Source organism: Bufo bufo, chromosome 4, assembly GCF_905171765.1.
Source record: "Bufo bufo chromosome 4, aBufBuf1.1, whole genome shotgun sequence".
Lineage (NCBI taxonomy): Eukaryota > Metazoa > Chordata > Amphibia > Anura > Bufonidae > Bufo > Bufo bufo.
Window position 1 is genome coordinate 12,907,452 of NC_053392.1, and position 18,936 is coordinate 12,926,387.

General features: G+C 43.6%; 2 protein-coding genes across 2 annotated transcripts in view; both read left to right on the top strand.

The window, feature by feature from the left end:
- LOC120998306 (oocyte zinc finger protein XlCOF7.1-like) overlaps nucleotides 1-6,442 on the top strand; it is a 1,981,422-nt gene extending 1,974,980 nt beyond the window's left edge. The window contains exon 19 of the mRNA XM_040428964.1: nucleotides 5,267-6,442. Coding sequence (XP_040284898.1) covers nucleotides 5,267-6,333 — 1,067 coding nt within the window. The 3' untranslated portion in view covers nucleotides 6,334-6,442. The remainder of the gene's footprint in view (nucleotides 1-5,266) is intronic.
- Nucleotides 6,443-14,925: 8,483 nt separating this feature from the next.
- The window catches only part of LOC120998363 (zinc finger protein OZF-like), a 36,832-nt gene continuing 32,821 nt past the window's right edge, over nucleotides 14,926-18,936 (top strand). Inside the window, exons 1-2 of the mRNA XM_040429031.1 lie at nucleotides 14,926-14,951; nucleotides 15,035-15,158. Of these exons, the coding sequence (XP_040284965.1) occupies nucleotides 14,928-14,951; nucleotides 15,035-15,158 (148 nt within the window). The 5' untranslated portion in view covers nucleotides 14,926-14,927. The remainder of the gene's footprint in view (nucleotides 14,952-15,034; nucleotides 15,159-18,936) is intronic.

Here is an 18,936-nt window from a genome sequence, read left to right on the forward strand (position 1 = left end):
AAAGAGGCAACTGTGGGTCCAGATGGTGAGGATGGGGAAACCTTATGGGTGGAAGTTCAAAGGGCTATAAACACTGAACAAATAATACTTGGTGTAATCTATAGACCCTCTAACATCACAGAGGAGATATAAACACAACTGTATAACCAAATAGAGCGGGCGGCACAGGCGGGTACAGTGGTCATAATGGGAGATTTTAACTTCCCAGACATTGACTGGGGTCACGGTTCTGCCTCAACTGCAAAGGGGAGAAAATTCCTCAACTTGCTGCAGGACCACTTTATGGACCAGTTTGTAGAAGCTCCGACTAGGGGCGATGCTCTGTTGGATCTGGTAATTTCTAATGATGCAGAGCTTGTTGGTAATGTTACTGTTCGAGAAACACTAGGTAATAGTAACCACAATATAATTATATTCCCCCTAAACTATAAGAAGCAAACTCTGTCAGGCAGAGCAAAGACACTGAATTTTGAAAAGGCTAATTTCCCTGGGTTGAGGGCAGCATTTCAGGGCATAGACTGGGAGCAGCTACTGTCACATAATAAGGACTCATGCACACGACAGTATTTTTTCACGGTCCGCAAAACGGAGTTCCGTTGTTCCATGTCCGTTTTTTTTTTCCGTGTCTTCCTTGATTTTTGGAGGATCACCAGACAAGAAAAGTGAAAAAATAATTGAAGTCAAGTTTGCCTTGAAAATAATAGGAAGAAAACGGACACGGATCACGGACGCGGATGACAATCTTGTGTGCCTCCGTGTTTTTTCACGGACCCATTGACTTGAATGTGTCCGCGAACCGTTGTCCATCAAAAAAAAAGGACAGGTCCTAATTTTTTAACGGACTGGAAACATGGATCACGGACGCGGATGACAAACGGTGCATTTTCCGAGTTTTCAACGGACCCATTGAAAGTCAATGGGTCCGCAGAAAATCACGGAAAATGGAACAACGGACACGGAACCCAACAACGGTCGTGTGCATGAGGCCTAATACTGAGGAAAAATGGGAGAGCTTAAAATCCACATTGAGTAATTGCACTTAAAAATTTATCCCTTTAGGTAACAAGTATAAACTGCTAAAATTAAACCCCAATGGCTTACAGCTACTGTAAATAGGGCAATAAAAGACAAAAAAAGGGCATTTAAAAAATGCTAATCTGAGGGGTCAGCTGTAGCGTTTGAAGATTACAAAGGGCTTAATAAAATCTGCAAAAAGGAGATAAAATTAGCAAAGGTACAAAACGAACAACAGGTAGCAAAAGAAAGCAAAACAAATCCCAAAAAGTTTTTAAAATTTATAAATGCTGAAAAACCTAGATCTGAGCAGGTAGGTCCCCTAAATAATAGTAAAGGGGGGGGGGGGGGGTAGTCACTGAAGATAAGGAAAAGGCAGAGTTCCTAAATAGGTTTTTTAGCTCTGTATATACAAAAGAAGAGAAAGGAGCTGATATCTGTGGCGCCGGGGTTGTTAGTACATCCAGCAATATACTCAATTGGCTAACTGTAGATATGGTCCAAGAGAAGTTAAATAGGGTAAATGTGAATAAAACTCTGGGTCTTGATGGATTACACACAAGAGTGCTTAAAGAGCTCTGTTCAGTCATTGCTGTGCCCCTGTTTATAATTTTTAAGGATTCTTTAGGGACTGATACAGTGCCAAGTGATTGGCACAAGGCAAACGTGGTGCTGGTGCCCATATTCAAAAAAGGATCAAGGTCCTCCACAGGTAATTATAGACCAGTAAGTTTAACTTCTGTTGTGGGAAAAATGTTTGAAGGAATCTTAAGGGACTATATACTGGAGTATGTGACTATAAATAATATTATAAGTAATAACCAGCATGTGTTTACCAAGGACAGAAGTTGTCAGACTAACCTGATTAGTTTTTATGAGGAGGTGAGTAGTAGCCTGGACAGAGGGGCGGCTGTGGATGTAGTGTTTCTGGATTTTGCAAAGGCTTTTGATCCTGTCCCTCATAGACGCTTAATAAGTAAAGTAAGGTCTATAGGCTTGGAAAGTATAGTTTGTAATTGGATTGAAAACTGGCTGAAGGACCGTGTCCAGAGAGTTGTGGTCAATGATTCCTATTCAGATGGTCCCGGGTTATAAGTGGTGACCCCAAGGTTCAGTGCTGGGCCCTTTTATTATTTAATTTATTTTCTTAATGATATTGAGGATGGGATTAATAATACCATATCTATTTTTGCAGATGACACTAAGCTGTGTAGAACTGTACGGTCTATGGAAGATGTCCACAAACTACAAGCTGACTTAAACAATCTGAGTGATTGGACATCAACTTGGCAAATGAGGTTCAATGTGGACAAATGTAAAGTTCTGCATCTTGGTAGTAATAATCTCTGTGCTTCATATGTCCTAGTTGATGTAGCACTGGGAGAGTCACTTATAGAGAAGGATTTGGGTGTCCTTGTGGATGGTAGATTAAATTATGGTATACAATGTCAATCAGCTGCTTCTAAGGCCACCAAGATATTGTCATGCATTAAACGAGGCATGGACTCGCCAGGCAGGGATGTAATATTACCACTTTACAAAGCGCTAGTGCAGCCTCATCTGGAATACGCAGTCCAGTTCTGGGCACTAGTACATAGAAAAGATGCACTGCAGCTGGAAAAAGTACAGAGGAGAGCGACTAAAATGATAAGGGGCATGGAGGGTCTTAGTTATGAAGAAAGATTAAAATAATTGAATTTATTTAGTCTTGAGAAGAGACAAGTATATAAATGGGCCATACAAAAAATACGGCGAAAAGCTGTTCCATGTAAAATGTGCTCAAAAGACAAGGGGGCGCTGTCTCCGACTGAAGAAAAAAAAGTTCAGTCTCCAGAAGTGTCAAAGCTTCTTTACTGTAAGAACTGTGAATTTGTGGAATAGACTTCCTCAGGACGTGGACACAGCAGGAACAGTGGACAGTTTCAAAAAGGGTTTAGACGAATTCTTAAAAGTAAAAAACATAAATGCTTATGAAAACGTGTAGAAATCTGAGTCTTACTTCTTTCTGGGATTCACGTCCCCACCTATCCCTTGGTTAAACTTGATGGACGTTTGTCTTTTTTCAACCGTATTAACTATGTAACTATGTAACGGTGCTGATAACTTCCCTCTGATCTGTGCATCTGGGGGCAACACCACCACATGTGTTTCCGGCTTCCACAACTACAACACTCATCATTCTCATAAAAGCCAATTTTATACAAAATGTATAATAGAATCTTCGTAGACCTCTCTCAAGGACTCTAAATACTGTTTGGAAATTTCTCTCTCTTTCATCCTAGTACTCCTAGATCGACTCGAGAGGATCCACCCGCCATTTCTCATAGCGTTTTTGAATATTTTTTCTGTAACCGGCTTTAACCCCTTAAGGATGATGACTTTTTAAAAATAATTTTCATTTTTAACTCCTCCCCTTTCCAACAGCCATAAATCGAAGTCTGAAGTTAGTTACTGAAGTCTTGCGAGACTTCAGAGATAATTAATTTCCATCGCCAGAGCGCATACATTTGAATGCTGTATGGAGATGGATCTCCATGCAGCATTAAAACTAAGTTTTGAGAAATATGATCCAAAGCTCAATTCGCTCAACACTATTGAAACCACTGAAACTTCAGTGATCGGTTTCAAAGCCCCAAAATTTCATCAAAGATAAATGAGCAGATAACTAAGACAAATAAAACAGTCAGAAGTTGCTGCTAACGAGCATCTAATCCAGCTATTTTACCAGAGAAATGTCCTTGATTGGTTGGATCGGAGTCTGGTTTTAGCTTATGCAACAAGCCGCCCTCCAGGGCCCTATCGCATCCCAGGTTTAGTGGAATGCCGAGTGGTGTGGTGCGGCCTATATGTGTCACGGTGCTCCTTCCTGGGTACAACGGACCCCAGGCTTAGGCTCCGAAGCAAATAAAGGGGAAATAGTTGAGGTAGGAGATAAAGAATAACTTGAGTCCAGACCTTGGTAAACTTTAACAGCAGCTTTACTTGGGTAAACTTGATTCCAGACAATATTCAGGCTTCTCTTACATTCAGGCTTTCTCTTGGTTCCAGCAGGCTTTGGCATAAACTGGCAGGCAAACTTGATAACTCTGCTTTCTCTCTTTCTCTGCTGGGCTGACAGGCTTGCTTAATAACTCTGATTTATTTATCTCTGCTGTGCTAAACTTTGCATGGGTCTAGTTACTGGACTTTTGGTTGGTTCTGGTATCCTTTGATTGGGGTGCCTTGGGCTGTTATCCCCCTCCTGACACTCAGTAAAGTGAATTATCATGGATTCCAAATGCTCTCCAAGCTACTCCCCTTTGGTGGCTCCTGCTCCAGCCGAAGAACAATTTCCTCTGGCTGCTACTTCTTTCTGGTCTTCTCAGCTCCACTATGGAGTCTAAAACTGGAACAATCTAGAACTGCAACCCCTCCCTTCTGGTAGGCAGCAGGACTCGCTAATTCCTGCCCAAAAGGAGGAGAATGGAATGGTAAGTTCCATTCTATCCATAGATCTATCTCTCTTCCAGATACACTGCCACCTGCCGGTGAACCAGGCATATTACATGTACAAAACAAACAGTTGCATAACAATAATATCAATGCACAATAGTGAAGGACCTGGAAGTAAATACAAAGATGACATTCATGTTAACCATAATAGACAGTAGTGGAGTGCAGAAATTGTAATACCACTCCGAGGTATTACACTTACGATGGGTCAGAAAAGACCATTGTATCCTGAGGGACCACTGTATATGCGTCATCCATTCAGGGTTAATAAGAAGTTATTAATTAAGATTTTTCATTTATTTTTTGTGATTTAAACTTTATTCAGACCGTTTCCCTTTTTCATCTGGAATTCTATTGCATGTCTCAACTTCAGATAAAAAGTGTTCATTAGGTAAATCATATTCTAATAAAATACATACAAATAGGGTCATTTATCAAACTGGTGTAAAGTAGAACTGGCTTAGTTGCCCATAGCAACCAATCAGACTCCGCCTTTCATTTTTGACAGCTCCTTTACAAAATGAAAGGTGGAATCTGATTGGTTGCTATGGGCCACTAAGCCAGTTCTACTTTACACCAGTTTGATAAATCTCCCCAAAATTATTTTACCCCAGACATTGTCATCTGGGGTAAACTCCATTTTTTAAACAAAAGTTACATCTATAAATCTCCTATTTCCAAAAAAAAGGTAAAAAAAACTTTACTACCCTTCATTTTAGTAACCTCTTCCTAATACAAAATCTAATTTTAATCCTAACAGAAAATCTCAAGAATTCTGAGGAAAATGTCATATTAACAGTAGACTATAAAGAAAAAGATGAAGATATCGAGCAGCGCTCTTCAGAAGAAAACCTAATTACCTGTAATGTACATCAAGGACTTAACTGTACAGACCCGTCATATAATCCTCCTAATCATGAGGAACCTGCTCCTGACCAATCACAGATTGTTACCATAATTATTGGGCAGGAAGGGGGTAAAAGTTTTAATTGTGGGGAATGTGGAAAACAGTTAAAAACCAGATCCACTCTTAATGCCCACAGAAAAATTCACATTGGAGAGAAAGCATTTTCATGTCCAGAATGTGGAAAATGTTTTACAAATAAAGCAAATCTTTTTAGACATGAGAGAATTCACACAGGAGAGAAGCCATTTGCATGCGCAGTGTGTTCAAAATGTTTTTCAAATAAACCCGATCTCGTTATACATGAGAGAAGTCACACAGGAGAGAAGCCATTTTCATGTTCAGAATGCGGGAAAAGTTTTAAAAGGAAATCAGTACTTGTTGCCCATCAGAGAAAACACACAGGAGAGAAGCCGTATTTATGTTCAGAATGTGGTAAATATTATATAACAAAAGCCATACTTAAAGAACATCAGAGAATTCACACTGGAGAGAAACCATTTTCATGTTCAATATGTGGGAGCCGCTTTTTATGTAAATCAAGTCTTACAAAACATGTGAGAACTCACAAAGGAGAGAAGCGATTTGCATGCTCAGTGTGTTCAAAATGTTTTTCAAATAAACCCGGTCTCGTTATACATGAGAGAAGTCACACAGGAGAGAAGCCATTTTCATGTTCAGAATGCGGGAAAGGTTTTACAAATAAATCAGATCTTGTTAAACATCTGAGATATCACACAGGAGAGAAGCCGTATCCATGTTCAGAATGCGGGAAAAGCTTTGTTACAAAAACCAAACTTAAAGATCATCAGAGAATTCACACAGGGGAGAAGCCATATTCATGTTCATTATGTGGGAAATATTTTAGACAAAAGTCAAGTCTTGTTGCACATGATGAGAAAAATCACACAGGAGATAAATGATTTTGATGTTCTTTAGGTACTATATGTTTTACAACATCATAAAATCTAATTTTGAAACTCACATAGAGAAAAAAACACCCAAATTCGATTAACCTGATGTCAACAGCGATCAGGATCAATGGAGGGAAAGTATTGTGGATTTTAGAAAGAAAATAAGAGCCTTGTTTACTGTAGAGCAGTGAAGATGAATTGTCACAATGAACCTTGCTTCCTACTATATTCATACCTCGACTCCAGGCTGGGACTCCCCCACAGGGAAACAGGTGAATACCTCGGTGGTCCACTGACAAAGATGGGCCCTCAGTAACCCATTACAGCCTCTCAGCCAGCCTACATCCATACAACTCAGTGGTTAAGGTTACTTCTCGGTACAAAAGCAAGCCAGACAGTATCATTTTTCCCCAGGAACCCAACTTCTCAAAGTTTTTGCAGGAATCACCATAATGAATCATCGTGAGCGTCTTATTGCTGCCTGCCGCTATGTGAGTAGAAAATATTTGCATGTAGCTGTACAGTGGGCTTCCAGAATGAATTTTACTGGTGGGCTCTAGGCACCCTCATCTGACACTGTTCCATCCACACTGCAGGAGAATTCAGAGGAACATAGCAAAAAAGGAAGGACTTCCCTTAGAGCCTTTTAGGTAACATAGGTGGACATATTGATAGTTTTTATATTCATTTGTACAGTATAGAAAGATAAAGGTCATGGGGAAAATAATAACTTAAATTTGTAATAATTTGTTACACAAAATATTCATAGATCTACCAAATCCTTCTCTGCCTTGAATACCCAGCGATGTCCCTTTGGCAAAATCAACCTACAGCAGGTGTTTATTAAAGAGTCTTATTCACATACTATATGTGTATTTTGGTCAGTATGCAATGTCTGTATTTCTAACCCAAACTTAGGAGTAGGTTTAAAACATGGAAAACATGACCATATCTTAAAGGAAACCTGTCACCAGAGCTGGAGCGCTGAAATCTCGCGATGCGCGAGCTAGCGTATGCGCAGTGTCGGCGTCATGTTCATTCCCTGTGCTGGCATCAGTACAGGGAACGAACTACACATGCGCTAGCTCACGCATCGCGAGATTTCAGCGCTCCAGCTCTGTGACGTCAGCCAGCAAGGAGGAGATTCGGAGGACGCGGGGCGGTGCTGGGCTCCTTTCCGCTGGACTCATCTCCAGACACAGGACATATATCAGGTTCATTTGCATATTGATCAAAACGTTTTTTTAACACTATAAAAGCGCAGAGAGCTGTGGGGACTGGATATTGCAGATGTGCTAGCGGCCATCTAGCAGCCCATGTCCCCAGCTCTATGCACAAAATCCTGGTGACAGGTTCCCTTTAATTAAATTCTACTCTGTCTATGTTCTATTCGCTTACAAATATCATGTTACAAATGTTACAAGCAACAGGGGTCTACATCATGTTCATCTGGGTACTAATTTTATTTGAGCGTTTGCCTTGTATCTGAATCTGTGTGTGGTTATGGCCTTCTCTGATTGATAAGGGTGGAGTCGCTGATAGATGAGCCTTTTATATATCCAGACTTTACTGGATATAGTCCTGTGTGTTTTATGTTTATTCTGGGAACTGTATTTCCACCATTTCTTGCTGTGTTTGGTTTTTGTCTGTTGCTTTGCTGTTGCGTTGTCCTGGCTGATTTTTACTTAAATTCAAATAGAGTAAGTTCAATATTGCCTCTTTTCTGCTCACTATCATTCATTCACTATCTTCACATGTGCCACACATCTGCCACCCACTCCATTGATGGATTATCTCCTTCTGTGACCCACAGCATTCAGTTCCTATCCACCGGTTATTTTGTTTTAGTGTCAAGTTTTTTGCCAGTGTTGAAACATGTTTCATTTGTGATATGTTTGCAACTGTCTGTTGTGCAGTTCAGCCCTTCTGGAAGTCCTTGGGGTATCAGTACCAAGATCTATTGTTATCTATTGGGCTGGCAAAGGTAAATTCCAGTACTGCAGTCTGTGTTGTTGCCAATACAAGATACTCACCAAAAGACACAGATGTCAATGAGGCCGTACTGTCTACTGGTCTCTTACATGTGAGGTGTTGTTTCCTATTCTTCCATGAAGACGCATAACATTCTTATAAAGGCTAAGGATTACTAGAGTGCACAAGGACTAAACATTAAAGTATAAAGCTTTAATACAAAAACGGTATAATTGTGTTACTATCCACACTGCAGGGATTTTACATGAGCCGATCCTGACACAATCATCTCCCATCAACCTGCTCTGTACATTATAACATTGTTGTGATCATAGATACACTAACAGCTCAGCTTTATATGATTCGGTCATGTAACCAGTGGTACGGCCACTTCTCCAAAGTCTCCCAAGAGACATTTTTCAATAACTGTGCCAGGCTGCATATTTCTTATGCTACTGTGAGCAGGATGTGTGTAAATGTGCTACCATGGCTGCAGTGTCTCCAGACTTGTCTCCCATCAAGCACTTCTGGGGATATTGGTTGGAAATTGCAAATGGAGCTGCCATCAGCGGATCTTGATGATTTGCGTGCCCAAGTGCATTCAGCATGGTAGAACATTCCTCAGACCACCATTAATAACCTCTTTGATGGCATGCCAAGACGTGTAAGTGTGTGTATACGTGGAACTTATACCCCATACTAGACAAATTGAGATGTTTTGAATGTGTTGCATATCATTTATATGTATATCGATCCTGTGATTTCCATAATGCCATGTCTTTTCATTCTTGATGTTGAAATTTCAATGTTGAAGAGTGTAATACTTTAAAAACCTTTTGTGACTTTTCAAATAAAAACATCTTGAAATTCCAGTTTTCTTGGCCGTCCTACACAGCAGAACACAAGAACAGTTAAGTCTCCGGCTGCTGGTAATTCACATGATGAAAAATTAAAAGGCCCACCAAGCCACTCCCCCCTTCTACTACTTTGCTGGACGGGTGGCATTCTTCCTTGTGTCAGGTTTGGTATTTTTTCATGTTTAGTTTTGCTTTGATGGAGCGTACTGGTTCATTAAGGTTCATGAACCTTTTTGACTCCTTTCTAGATTGGCATGTGGTTTGCTTCCTGGCAGTAAGCTTGACGGCCACATTCAACTGGTTCTTGAAGCCTGCCCCTTTTGGTGATGCATCTAATGACACAAGCAGGTCCAGGTTATTCGTGACGTGGGTGCAATCTTGGTGGAAGTAGAGTGTTGTCTCCATTGTTTTTTGCAAATTGCAAGTTTCAAGCGGTGAAGCTTGTTTCTTCAAATTCCTCTGGGAGTGGGCTTACTTTAAGGTTTTTAAGGATTATAGGGATTTTCATTTGGTCTCCACTCTGTTTAGGGCAAGGTTGCTCCGAGGATGTAGATGGGTGAAGTTTCTGTCATCAAACATTTTTAAGGTGCAATTTTCTTTGTGTCCTCCAATGCTTTCTCAAGGTCTACTGGAATACAGTGGCTATGCTGTTAAGTCCCCTGCCATGTGTCTTATCTTAATTACAAAACATCACTAAATATTCAACAGATAGTTCCAGATGAAAAGATATCAAAGATCATGTATAAAACACTCTTATTAGCATAAACAAGGTGGTCATACACATTACACAGAGGTTGGTTGGTAGTTGAACAATCATCTAGTGAACAAGCGGTTTGCAGACATGTCAGAAATTAAATGCCTCACTGGATGGTCAAATTTCTCCACAACAAAGCATCCAATGCACTTGGGCTTTGAAACTGCTCATACACATTCAATAGGTGTCAACCAACAGCTATCTCTCCCAAATCCCCCCAGGCTTCAGCTTGGCCGAACAGGTCTGTGTATTCTGTGGGGACAGTGGAGAGAGACGCCGCCAGACAGATTCTGGTGGCAGCTTATGTCACTAAAGAACAAAAGCAAAACATTTCATTTCAGCAGATCCTTTTCTCCTCTGACATCATCTGTGGGGGGGGAGGGGGAGAGTCAGAAGCTCGCCAAACATATTAAGGGGGCAGCCAAACCTAAACAAAAAAAGTGGCCTAAACGGGTAAAAATGCTCCAAACCCAGACACTGTAGCGTGTCTATAACCGGGGGAGCAATTCCTCCGCATGCGGTCCGCAGACAACAGCAATCCCCAGCAATAAATGCGTACAACGGAGGATGCCGGGGCGGACCACATGCACCACAAGAACATCTTACACAAAATGGAAGATATTGGCAAAGTTCTCAGCTTTTAACATCGGCCTGAGGAATTAGCTAGTATTGTCAGTTGCGTATCATTTTGGTGCATTTTTTGCAGTGATTTGTGCAGCCAAACCTGCTGTTCTCAGTGGGTTCGGCTGACAAAAGACTAATGTGGCCACCTTTAGACCGTCACTGATTACTACACTTCACTAACATTACAGTTGTTCAGACTGGCCATACATATTAAGTGAAACAGGGCGATGGATGAAAGATAATTCAGGGAACATTCTTCCAAAAAAAGATCTTTCATCCCCACTTTTTTATCTGACTACTGGCTGAAATTTTCAAACACGGCCAACTTCTTTTGAGACGATGATGGGATGTCATCAGTCGGCTAAAACGATTGTTTGTTGTTAAATTTCACCCAACGAATATTCCGTTTGGTTGAAATCTTCCGTTTTGATCAACTTTAGACTGATGTGTATGGCCACCTTTACAGTCTACAAGAAAGAGCAGTGATTGTTCCTGTCATTCAATCCACAGGGTCCTAATTCCTCTGTTCTGATTATCAATTCTAAAAAACCTTGTTGTGCAGGTGCACAGTGATATCACACCTACAGGAAACCACCTGGCACACATGTATTGTCTTTCCTATATGCATGCATGTGCAAAATGAACAATGATTACACTTGGGGTTGCATCTTTTAACCAATATTTTTTTAGGTCATTATTATACTTTCAAAGTTTTCTTCCCCAAAATTTTGAAGGGGTTGTGCAGTGTCATGATAGTGATGATCTGTCCTCTGGACTAGAAAAACGGGTGTACTATCAGAAGATGGTGCCAGTCTGAAGGATCCCTTAGATCATAAAACAGAGATGGTTGAAGAGACTTTATATAGCTCAGCTCAAGTGTCGATAACTGCCGCATTTGTAGCTAAGGCAATGAGGGTTTGGCTGTTTCAACTTCAAGATGACATCCAAGACAACATCACTAGGGACAAATTACTAAGGTCCTTCAAATATAGATCTCTAGCTGCTTGTGTTTGTCATGTGTTGTCCCAATTCAAGGCATTGAATTGTGAGAAATATGTCCAGAGCAGGTCAGGAGCTGGTCTGATTGAAGCCCTGAGCATCAGACGTGACATTAAAAATGCCCTATGTGCTATGGGATTTAAACCTGGAAGATTGTTTGGTGAGGAACTGGACAGACTATTCGAGAGACTATCTGATAAAAAAGGATAAGACCTTGCCATTTCTTCACAGGTCCAGAAGATTTTCTGACAAGAGTTTCCACATCACACACCTGAGTTCCTAGAACCAGGGAACAGGAGGTGGAGAGAGGTATGAACCCTCAAAGAGGAGACAATCCTTACTTAGCAACACCTTATGCCTCATTCACACGTCTGTGTTCGGTCAATGATTTCCATCAGTACTTTTGAGCCAAAACCAGGTGCGGATCTAAACAGAGAACAGGTGCAGATCTTTCCCTTATACCTCCATCCTGGTTTTGGCTCACAATCACTGATAGAAATCACTGACCGAAACACTGATATGTGAATGAGGGATTACAATTTCTGACACAAGGAAATGCCAGTGGGCAGAAGACTGGCATTATATTCACCTCCTCCTGGTTAAATCGAGGGTTAGACCGTTGGGTTGTCAATATAATTTTAAACGGTTACACCTTAGGTTTCCTTTGTCCTTCAGAACTGAATTTTCCAGTCCTCATGTTTCTATTCGAAGGAACGTTGGGCTCCTACTCCTATCAGCTATTACACAATTTATTAAGAAGTGCCTCTGTCATCAAAAGGTCGAAGGAGTATTCCCTGTTCTTAGTACCATAGCTGAATGGCAAGTTCTGGACCTCAGATATCTAAACTCATTTGTCAAAAGTGAGACGTTCTGTATGGAAACAGATCTGTTGGAGAAAAGAAGCTTCATAGACACCTTAGATTTAACCCCTTCCAGAACTCCATTGTACATGTAAAAATGGTGCTCACTTGCGAGCACAAAGGGAGCCATAGAAATCAGTTTCTGCTGTTTCATACAGCAGACACCCTGGGCTAATGTCTGCGATTGGTGATAAATCTGATCACAGGTAATGGTCAAATGTGACCTCAGAATCTGAGAGTGCAAAATCCATAAGTGCTGTGCTTCCGAGCCTGGAATGGCTCCCTCACACGGCTAGTGGGGGAACTGTTTGTTGGATGTGAAAGGCTGGAGCCTGCTGGAGGTTCCGATGACTTTCACATGTATAATCCAATGTAGGCCTGCAGATGGCAGCACTAGATTGCAATTTACTAAATCTATTTTCAATGGATTAATTTCTATTGATATATAGAAGTGGCCTAAAAAATGTAGGGAAAAAAGTACAAAAAAAAAAGTTTAAAAAAAAAACAAAAAACGCCCCCTTTCCCCAGAATAAAGATCAATAATTAAAAAAATAAACATCATAGTCATCACTGCATCTGAAAATGCCCTTACTATTAAAATATAAAAATGTTTATGTAATATGGCTAATCTAATTCACTTCACCTCTGAAAAAAATTAACTAAAAAGTGATCAAAAAATCAAACATATTCCAAGATGGTATCTATAAAAATTACAATAAAAGAGCCCTCACTCAGCTCCTTAGACATAACGATAACAAAATGTTGCGGGTCAGAATATGGCGATGACGAGAATTATTTGTTTTTGTCTTCCAAAGGTTTAATTTTTTTTTCAGTATTAAAACACAAGAAAACCTTATAAATGTACATGTAGTATCGCTGTAATCGTACTGACCCAGAGAATGAAGAGAACAGGTCAGTTTTATCTCATGGGGAATGTCGTAAAAACAAAACCCATAAATCTATAGAAATGTGGTGTCACTGTAATCGTGCAGCGTAACGTGAGCTAGAAAAGGTATTCCGCCTTTCTCCCAGTAAAATATATGCCAAGTTTCCAAAACCCCTCTACATCTTTGCTTCCCATGCACACAGAGCTCCCCCCGGTCCCTGCAGAGCATCACACCTTCATCTCCTCCTGTGAAAACATCTCCAGAACTTCCCCTCCCTCACAGGAATATGGTCACATGGTTGTGATGTCATCACAGGTCCTTCACTATGACTTCTCTACTGCTTAGCTCAACCCCCTCCTGATCACATGATGGTGACATCATCACAGGTCCTCACCACCAATTTTTCTGTCCACTGCTGAGCACCACCCCCTGCACTGATCACATGATGGTGACGTCATCCCAGGTCCTTCTCTACCACTTCACTGCTGAGCTCCGCCCCCTGCACTGATCACATGACGGTGACGTCATCCCAGGTCCTTCAGCTCTTGCAGTGCAGCAGATACAGAGCAGGTCCTGGTCGGTAGTCACTGCTGTGGTGTCTGGAGCCTCTTCTTCTCTCTGGTATCAGCCATTTCTCCAGAATCCCCCTTTATCCCCGGTGCTGGGGGCTCTGAGAAGAGGGGTCTCTCCAGCAGCAGTAAGTGCGGTTCTGGATCTCACTAATGCTCTTGTCCCTGGAGGATTTCCAGCCTCTCCTCTCCTCATAAAGGCGCCTGCAGTACTAGAAGCCTCCAGCTCCTCCAGTTCTCTCCTCTTCTCCTGAATGACCACCAAGGATGGACAGGAAGGAGATCAGCAGAAGAATATTAGACCTCACCTTGGAGATCATCTCCCTGCTGAGCGGAGAGGTAAACTTTTCTAGATTTCTCTCCTCTTTATTGTATTCTGTAACAAGTCAGACATCGGGAAGGAGAATCCATCATAGGAAGTGATAGGAAGAGTCCAGGGTCCTGGAGAACGGCCTTCAGACCTTCCAAGTGATGGAGAACCTGAAGATCAGCCACCAGTATGGTCAGTGATGGATCATGGAGACCAATAGTCATGTTGTAGGAGCCATGAGAAGGTAAGTAGGCACGTTGTACCCAGGAGGAGAGGAAGCAGAGGAGGAGATGGCCGGAGTGTGGCCTGGAGGGAGGATTTCTACCACTAGTCTGACATCTAGATGATGCTGGACTATAACAAGGAGGCCTCCACTACATCTAGAGGAAAGAAGGTTTCTCCACCAACATAGAAGAGGAGTCTTTACTGTAAGAGCAGTGAGACTATAGAGCTCTCTGCCAGAGGAAGGAGTCAGGGGGGATTCTCTAGAAGAGTCCAGAAGGGGCCTGGAGGGTAATAATATTCCAGCTTCTAGTGACTAGATTACTGGAGATGGGGCCATGATCCAGGGAGGGATTCTGAGTGTAGATCTGGAGTCAGGAAGGAATTTCTTTCCCTAAGTGTCTCTCTCCATCCACAGGATTACACCATAGTGAACAAGACATCGGGAGGGACTCCCATCATCCATGAGTCAGGAGGGTGGAGCAGGACCCCCATCACAGAGCCTCCCCCCCTGATACATGAGCAGAAGATCCTAGAACTCACCCACAAGATGATGGAGCTGCTGACTGGAGAGGTGACACTGCTGGGAATGCTGGGAAATTCTCCAGTAACAGCACTGGAGGGGTCTGGGTGATGACGGTGTCATTGTGTTGTCAGGTTCCTGTAAGGTGTCAGGATGTGGTGGTCTATTTCTCCATGGAAGAGTGGGAGTACATAGAAGGACACAAGGATCTGTACAAGGAGGCCATGATGGAGGCTCCCCGGCCTCTGACATCACCAGGTAAGAAGAGACGAGGTGAGAAGAGGCCGTGTTAGAGCCTCAGTCCGGTCATGTGCTGTGTGTACACGTGTGTAATGACATGTAATGTAGGAGCTCCACATGTTATTCTCCGGTCACATCACGTTAGAGCCTACATTTCCCATATACATCACACTTCTCCATAGGCTCCATCCTCCTGACAGATATAGTGTCCTCTTGGCCTCCATCGGCCGGTACAGTAGATGACACTATTCTATACAGAGGATCCTGCAGGAAAACCTGCGCCGTGCCGTATACATGGGGCTTATGGGTGACGTCTGCCCCTGTGTGACTATATAGAATGATAGGACTGTACAGGGGAGACGTCACCTCCTTCTATCAGAGATCTACTTTAGGAAACCCTCCTGATATCTACCTCTGAAGGAAGGCTCAGACATGGTGTGAACACCTTATTCCAGTAGTTCTCCTCCCTTCATGTCTGGGATCCTCTAGTCACTCCACAAGCAGAGAAGACACAAGGTGCTATGTGTGACCGGAGAAGAAGGTGGGATCACCGGGCTCTTCTCTCTCCTCCTCCAGTTTGTGGTCCTGTCAGAGCGGACGTGTCTTCTAGCAGTAGATGTACGGCTCTGAAGTGTTTTCAGAGGCCGGGTGTCACCGCCAGCTCTGTGAGAAGATCTGGCAGACGTTCTTCTCTACCTGTTGCATGAGGTTCTTAGTTTTGGTTTCACTTTCTAATCTCCTTTCCTTCTCCCAGCTGTCACCTATTTGCACTGATTGTCTCCCTTTATAATCCCTCCCATACTGCCTCACTTTGCGGTTTATACTACTTCCTGGATGAGTTGTTCACTGCTGGAGGCTGCTTCTCCTGATTCCTCAGATAAGTCTATTTCCTTTATTTGTGTTTCCTTGTTGGCTTGATTGTAGGTGATCCTGACTCCATCCGTATTAAGTGCAGGGAGCCGGTGGTCGTGTCCCCTCACTATTATAGGGTTTTCAGGTGTCACATAGTATAAGGTACGAGGGCATGCAATCGTCTACCATAAAGACCTATGCATGGGCATAGCAGTCAGGGAGAGCTCTAGGAGTTTTAAAGGGCTCACCCATATGCTCCTTAGTTTGGGATCAAGCCAGTCGGATGTTTATTTATGTACCAGCTTTCTGCAACACCATCCGTGACACCAGGCCGTAGGGTGGGTGGCTGGATGGTGCAGTAGTCGTACTCACGGTTTTCTGAAGCTCTCTGGGCCAGTGTGTAGTGATGGGAAGGGCACATAGGTTCTTCCCGTCAGGACACACTCTGATTCTGGAGTTCTCTTGCCTAATGGCGGTCTAGGTGCCCTTGATGTTGATGTTTTAAGGTGCGAGGCAGGGTCCCTTCAGTGCAACTGTAGGATAGAAATAATGAGTTAACAGCAAACAATTCTTTACTGAAGTTTAAAGTTCTGGTGCATTAATCATAGGGAGAGGTTAGCGAATCGAGCTTCAGATCCAAGATCCAAAGTCGATTTGTTTCAAAACTTTAATGCTGTATGGAGACCTGTCTCTGTACAGCATTAAAATGCACGAAAAAAGAGGGGAAGAAAAGCTGGTGGAGCGCCAAGTATTGAAAGAGGATTAATGAGAGTTTGATACCACTGATAGAGGCTTGTAGTGCCTCCCCGGAAATAAAGAAGACCAAACGGTGTATAGCCAATAAGAAATAAAGATAAAAAAATGTGTTCTTGCATAAAAACAATAATCATCAAAGTGAGTATGTTCGCTGTATTATTTAACAGATTATACATATACACGCAATCGTGTTTTACTCACTTCACCAGGGGGGGGGGGGCATAAGATAAAGCTCAAGACACAACGCCAGGAAACCCCCCCTCGCCGAGGTCGCCTGTAGAATGTAAGTTCCCCTTGTCGTCCTGTTGATTGATTGATGACTGACAGGACTTCAGACGTTGCACAAGGTAGCTTTTATTAGATTAGCTTGACGCGTTTCGGTGCATAGACAACCCCTTCCTCAGGAGCATATATACAGAGCAGCTTTTTATAGATGGTCGCATAAAAAAGGAGGAGGAGAAATCTCCACGTGGTGGATCGCTTCCTCCCGGTCCTGTGTCCCGGAACCGGAAGTGCGTTCCAGAACTTCCATCCGTGGAACGCATGTTTATTGCTTATATTCACATTAATTTAAAACTGCCCCTAGGGAAAATACATGTGGACACCTAATTAATTAGTATGTCCGCACGGGTGACTGCCCAGCTATGTTCGGAGTTTCACCCCCGCTTCTGTAGGTAGTTTCGGGGTCTAGATGTACGGGCCGGAGATTCACTTCCGGTCATGTGATGTCAGGTGGCGGACTTGCGTTCCAACTGTGGAATGCATGAAGGGCGATATGCGGCTTCAGGTCCTAACGGGGGCGTCTAGGGCCAGTAAACCCGATGGTTAGAGGTCAGAGGTATATTAAATGGAAAAAGAGGAACGGATAGGGATAGAGTGTAATACATATGTATTAAGGCTGGTTACAGCCTGTATTTGTGGGCGGGGCTGCTGGCTATATCTCCTCACGCGACCTCACCCTGAGGACGGTCGCTTCATGCTTGCTTCCTCGGTCCGTCCCGTCACTTCTGGTTCGCGGCGCGTCACTTCCGGGTAAGTCTCGGCTCTGCAGGTTTCCTCAGCTGGGGGCAGCGCTCGTCCGGCACCCAGCCGGGCCCGGCCAGTCGGGGGAGCCTCCTCATATCAGGTATGTTCCGATTGTCCGCGGTTAGGGTTAGGCGGGACCGGCTCCACGGCGCTTCAGGGGGGCGGTTCTTTCCCGCTGGGCTCAGCCTGCGCCGCAAGTGTCTAAGCCCCCTCCATCACTAGCTCACGTTCACCTCGTTTCATTATGCAGCCCAACTCATTTTGTTTGCTCTCAGCGAGATGGAAATGTTAAAAAAAATAAAATAAAAATTTGCCTCTGTATGATTTGTGTGCTACCAGCAGGCATGTGCATTACACCACGTTTTATACGGCTCGGCCGTGTTATGCCGCCCTCTTATGCACATGTCTGTGACACCTGCTATGCCGCCTCCTGCACATGTGCATCACACCGTATGTCTACCAGGGGGCCTGTGCATTTGTTTATGGCGCAGTGGCGTGGTGCCACCCTCCTGTGCACACGTGCCTGGCGGCTGTGTCTGCCGCCCTCCTGGGCGCATGCGTGTGGCACCGCTGTAGTGCCGTCCTCTCATGCTCAGGTTTGGCACAAACTGTCCCGCGCCGCCCTCCTGTGCACATGCGTGTGGCACCGCCGTGTTACACCTGGGTGCTGATTTTTGCTTGTTGTCTATACTTGAGTGCTGATAAGTTTTTTCAAACATGAACAGGACTGCAGTACTGTCTTATATCCAGTCTTCCAGGTCAGCCAGGTAGCTGCTCATCAGGTTCCTGAGTCCTTCAGGCGCGCATTGTCACTATCATGCATCCGCCTTCTGTCTGTCTTCCCTGCTTCTTGACACACTCCCACGTCATCTGGGGTCTCTGTCATCCTGGATCGCCCAGGCTCGCTCTGCCTCTGCCATCCAGGATCATCCAGGCTCGCACTGCCTCGGTCGTCCTGGATCGCCCAGGCTCGCTCTGCCGTTGTCTTCCTGGATCGCCCAGGCTCTCTCTGTTTCGGTTATCCTGGCTGGCCCAGGCTCGCTCTGTCTCTATCATCCTGCCGCTCTACCCCTGTCATCCAGGATCGCCCTGGCTCGTTCTGTCGTCCTGGATCGCCCAGGCTCGCTCCACGCCTGTCATCCTGGACCGCCCAGGCTCGCTC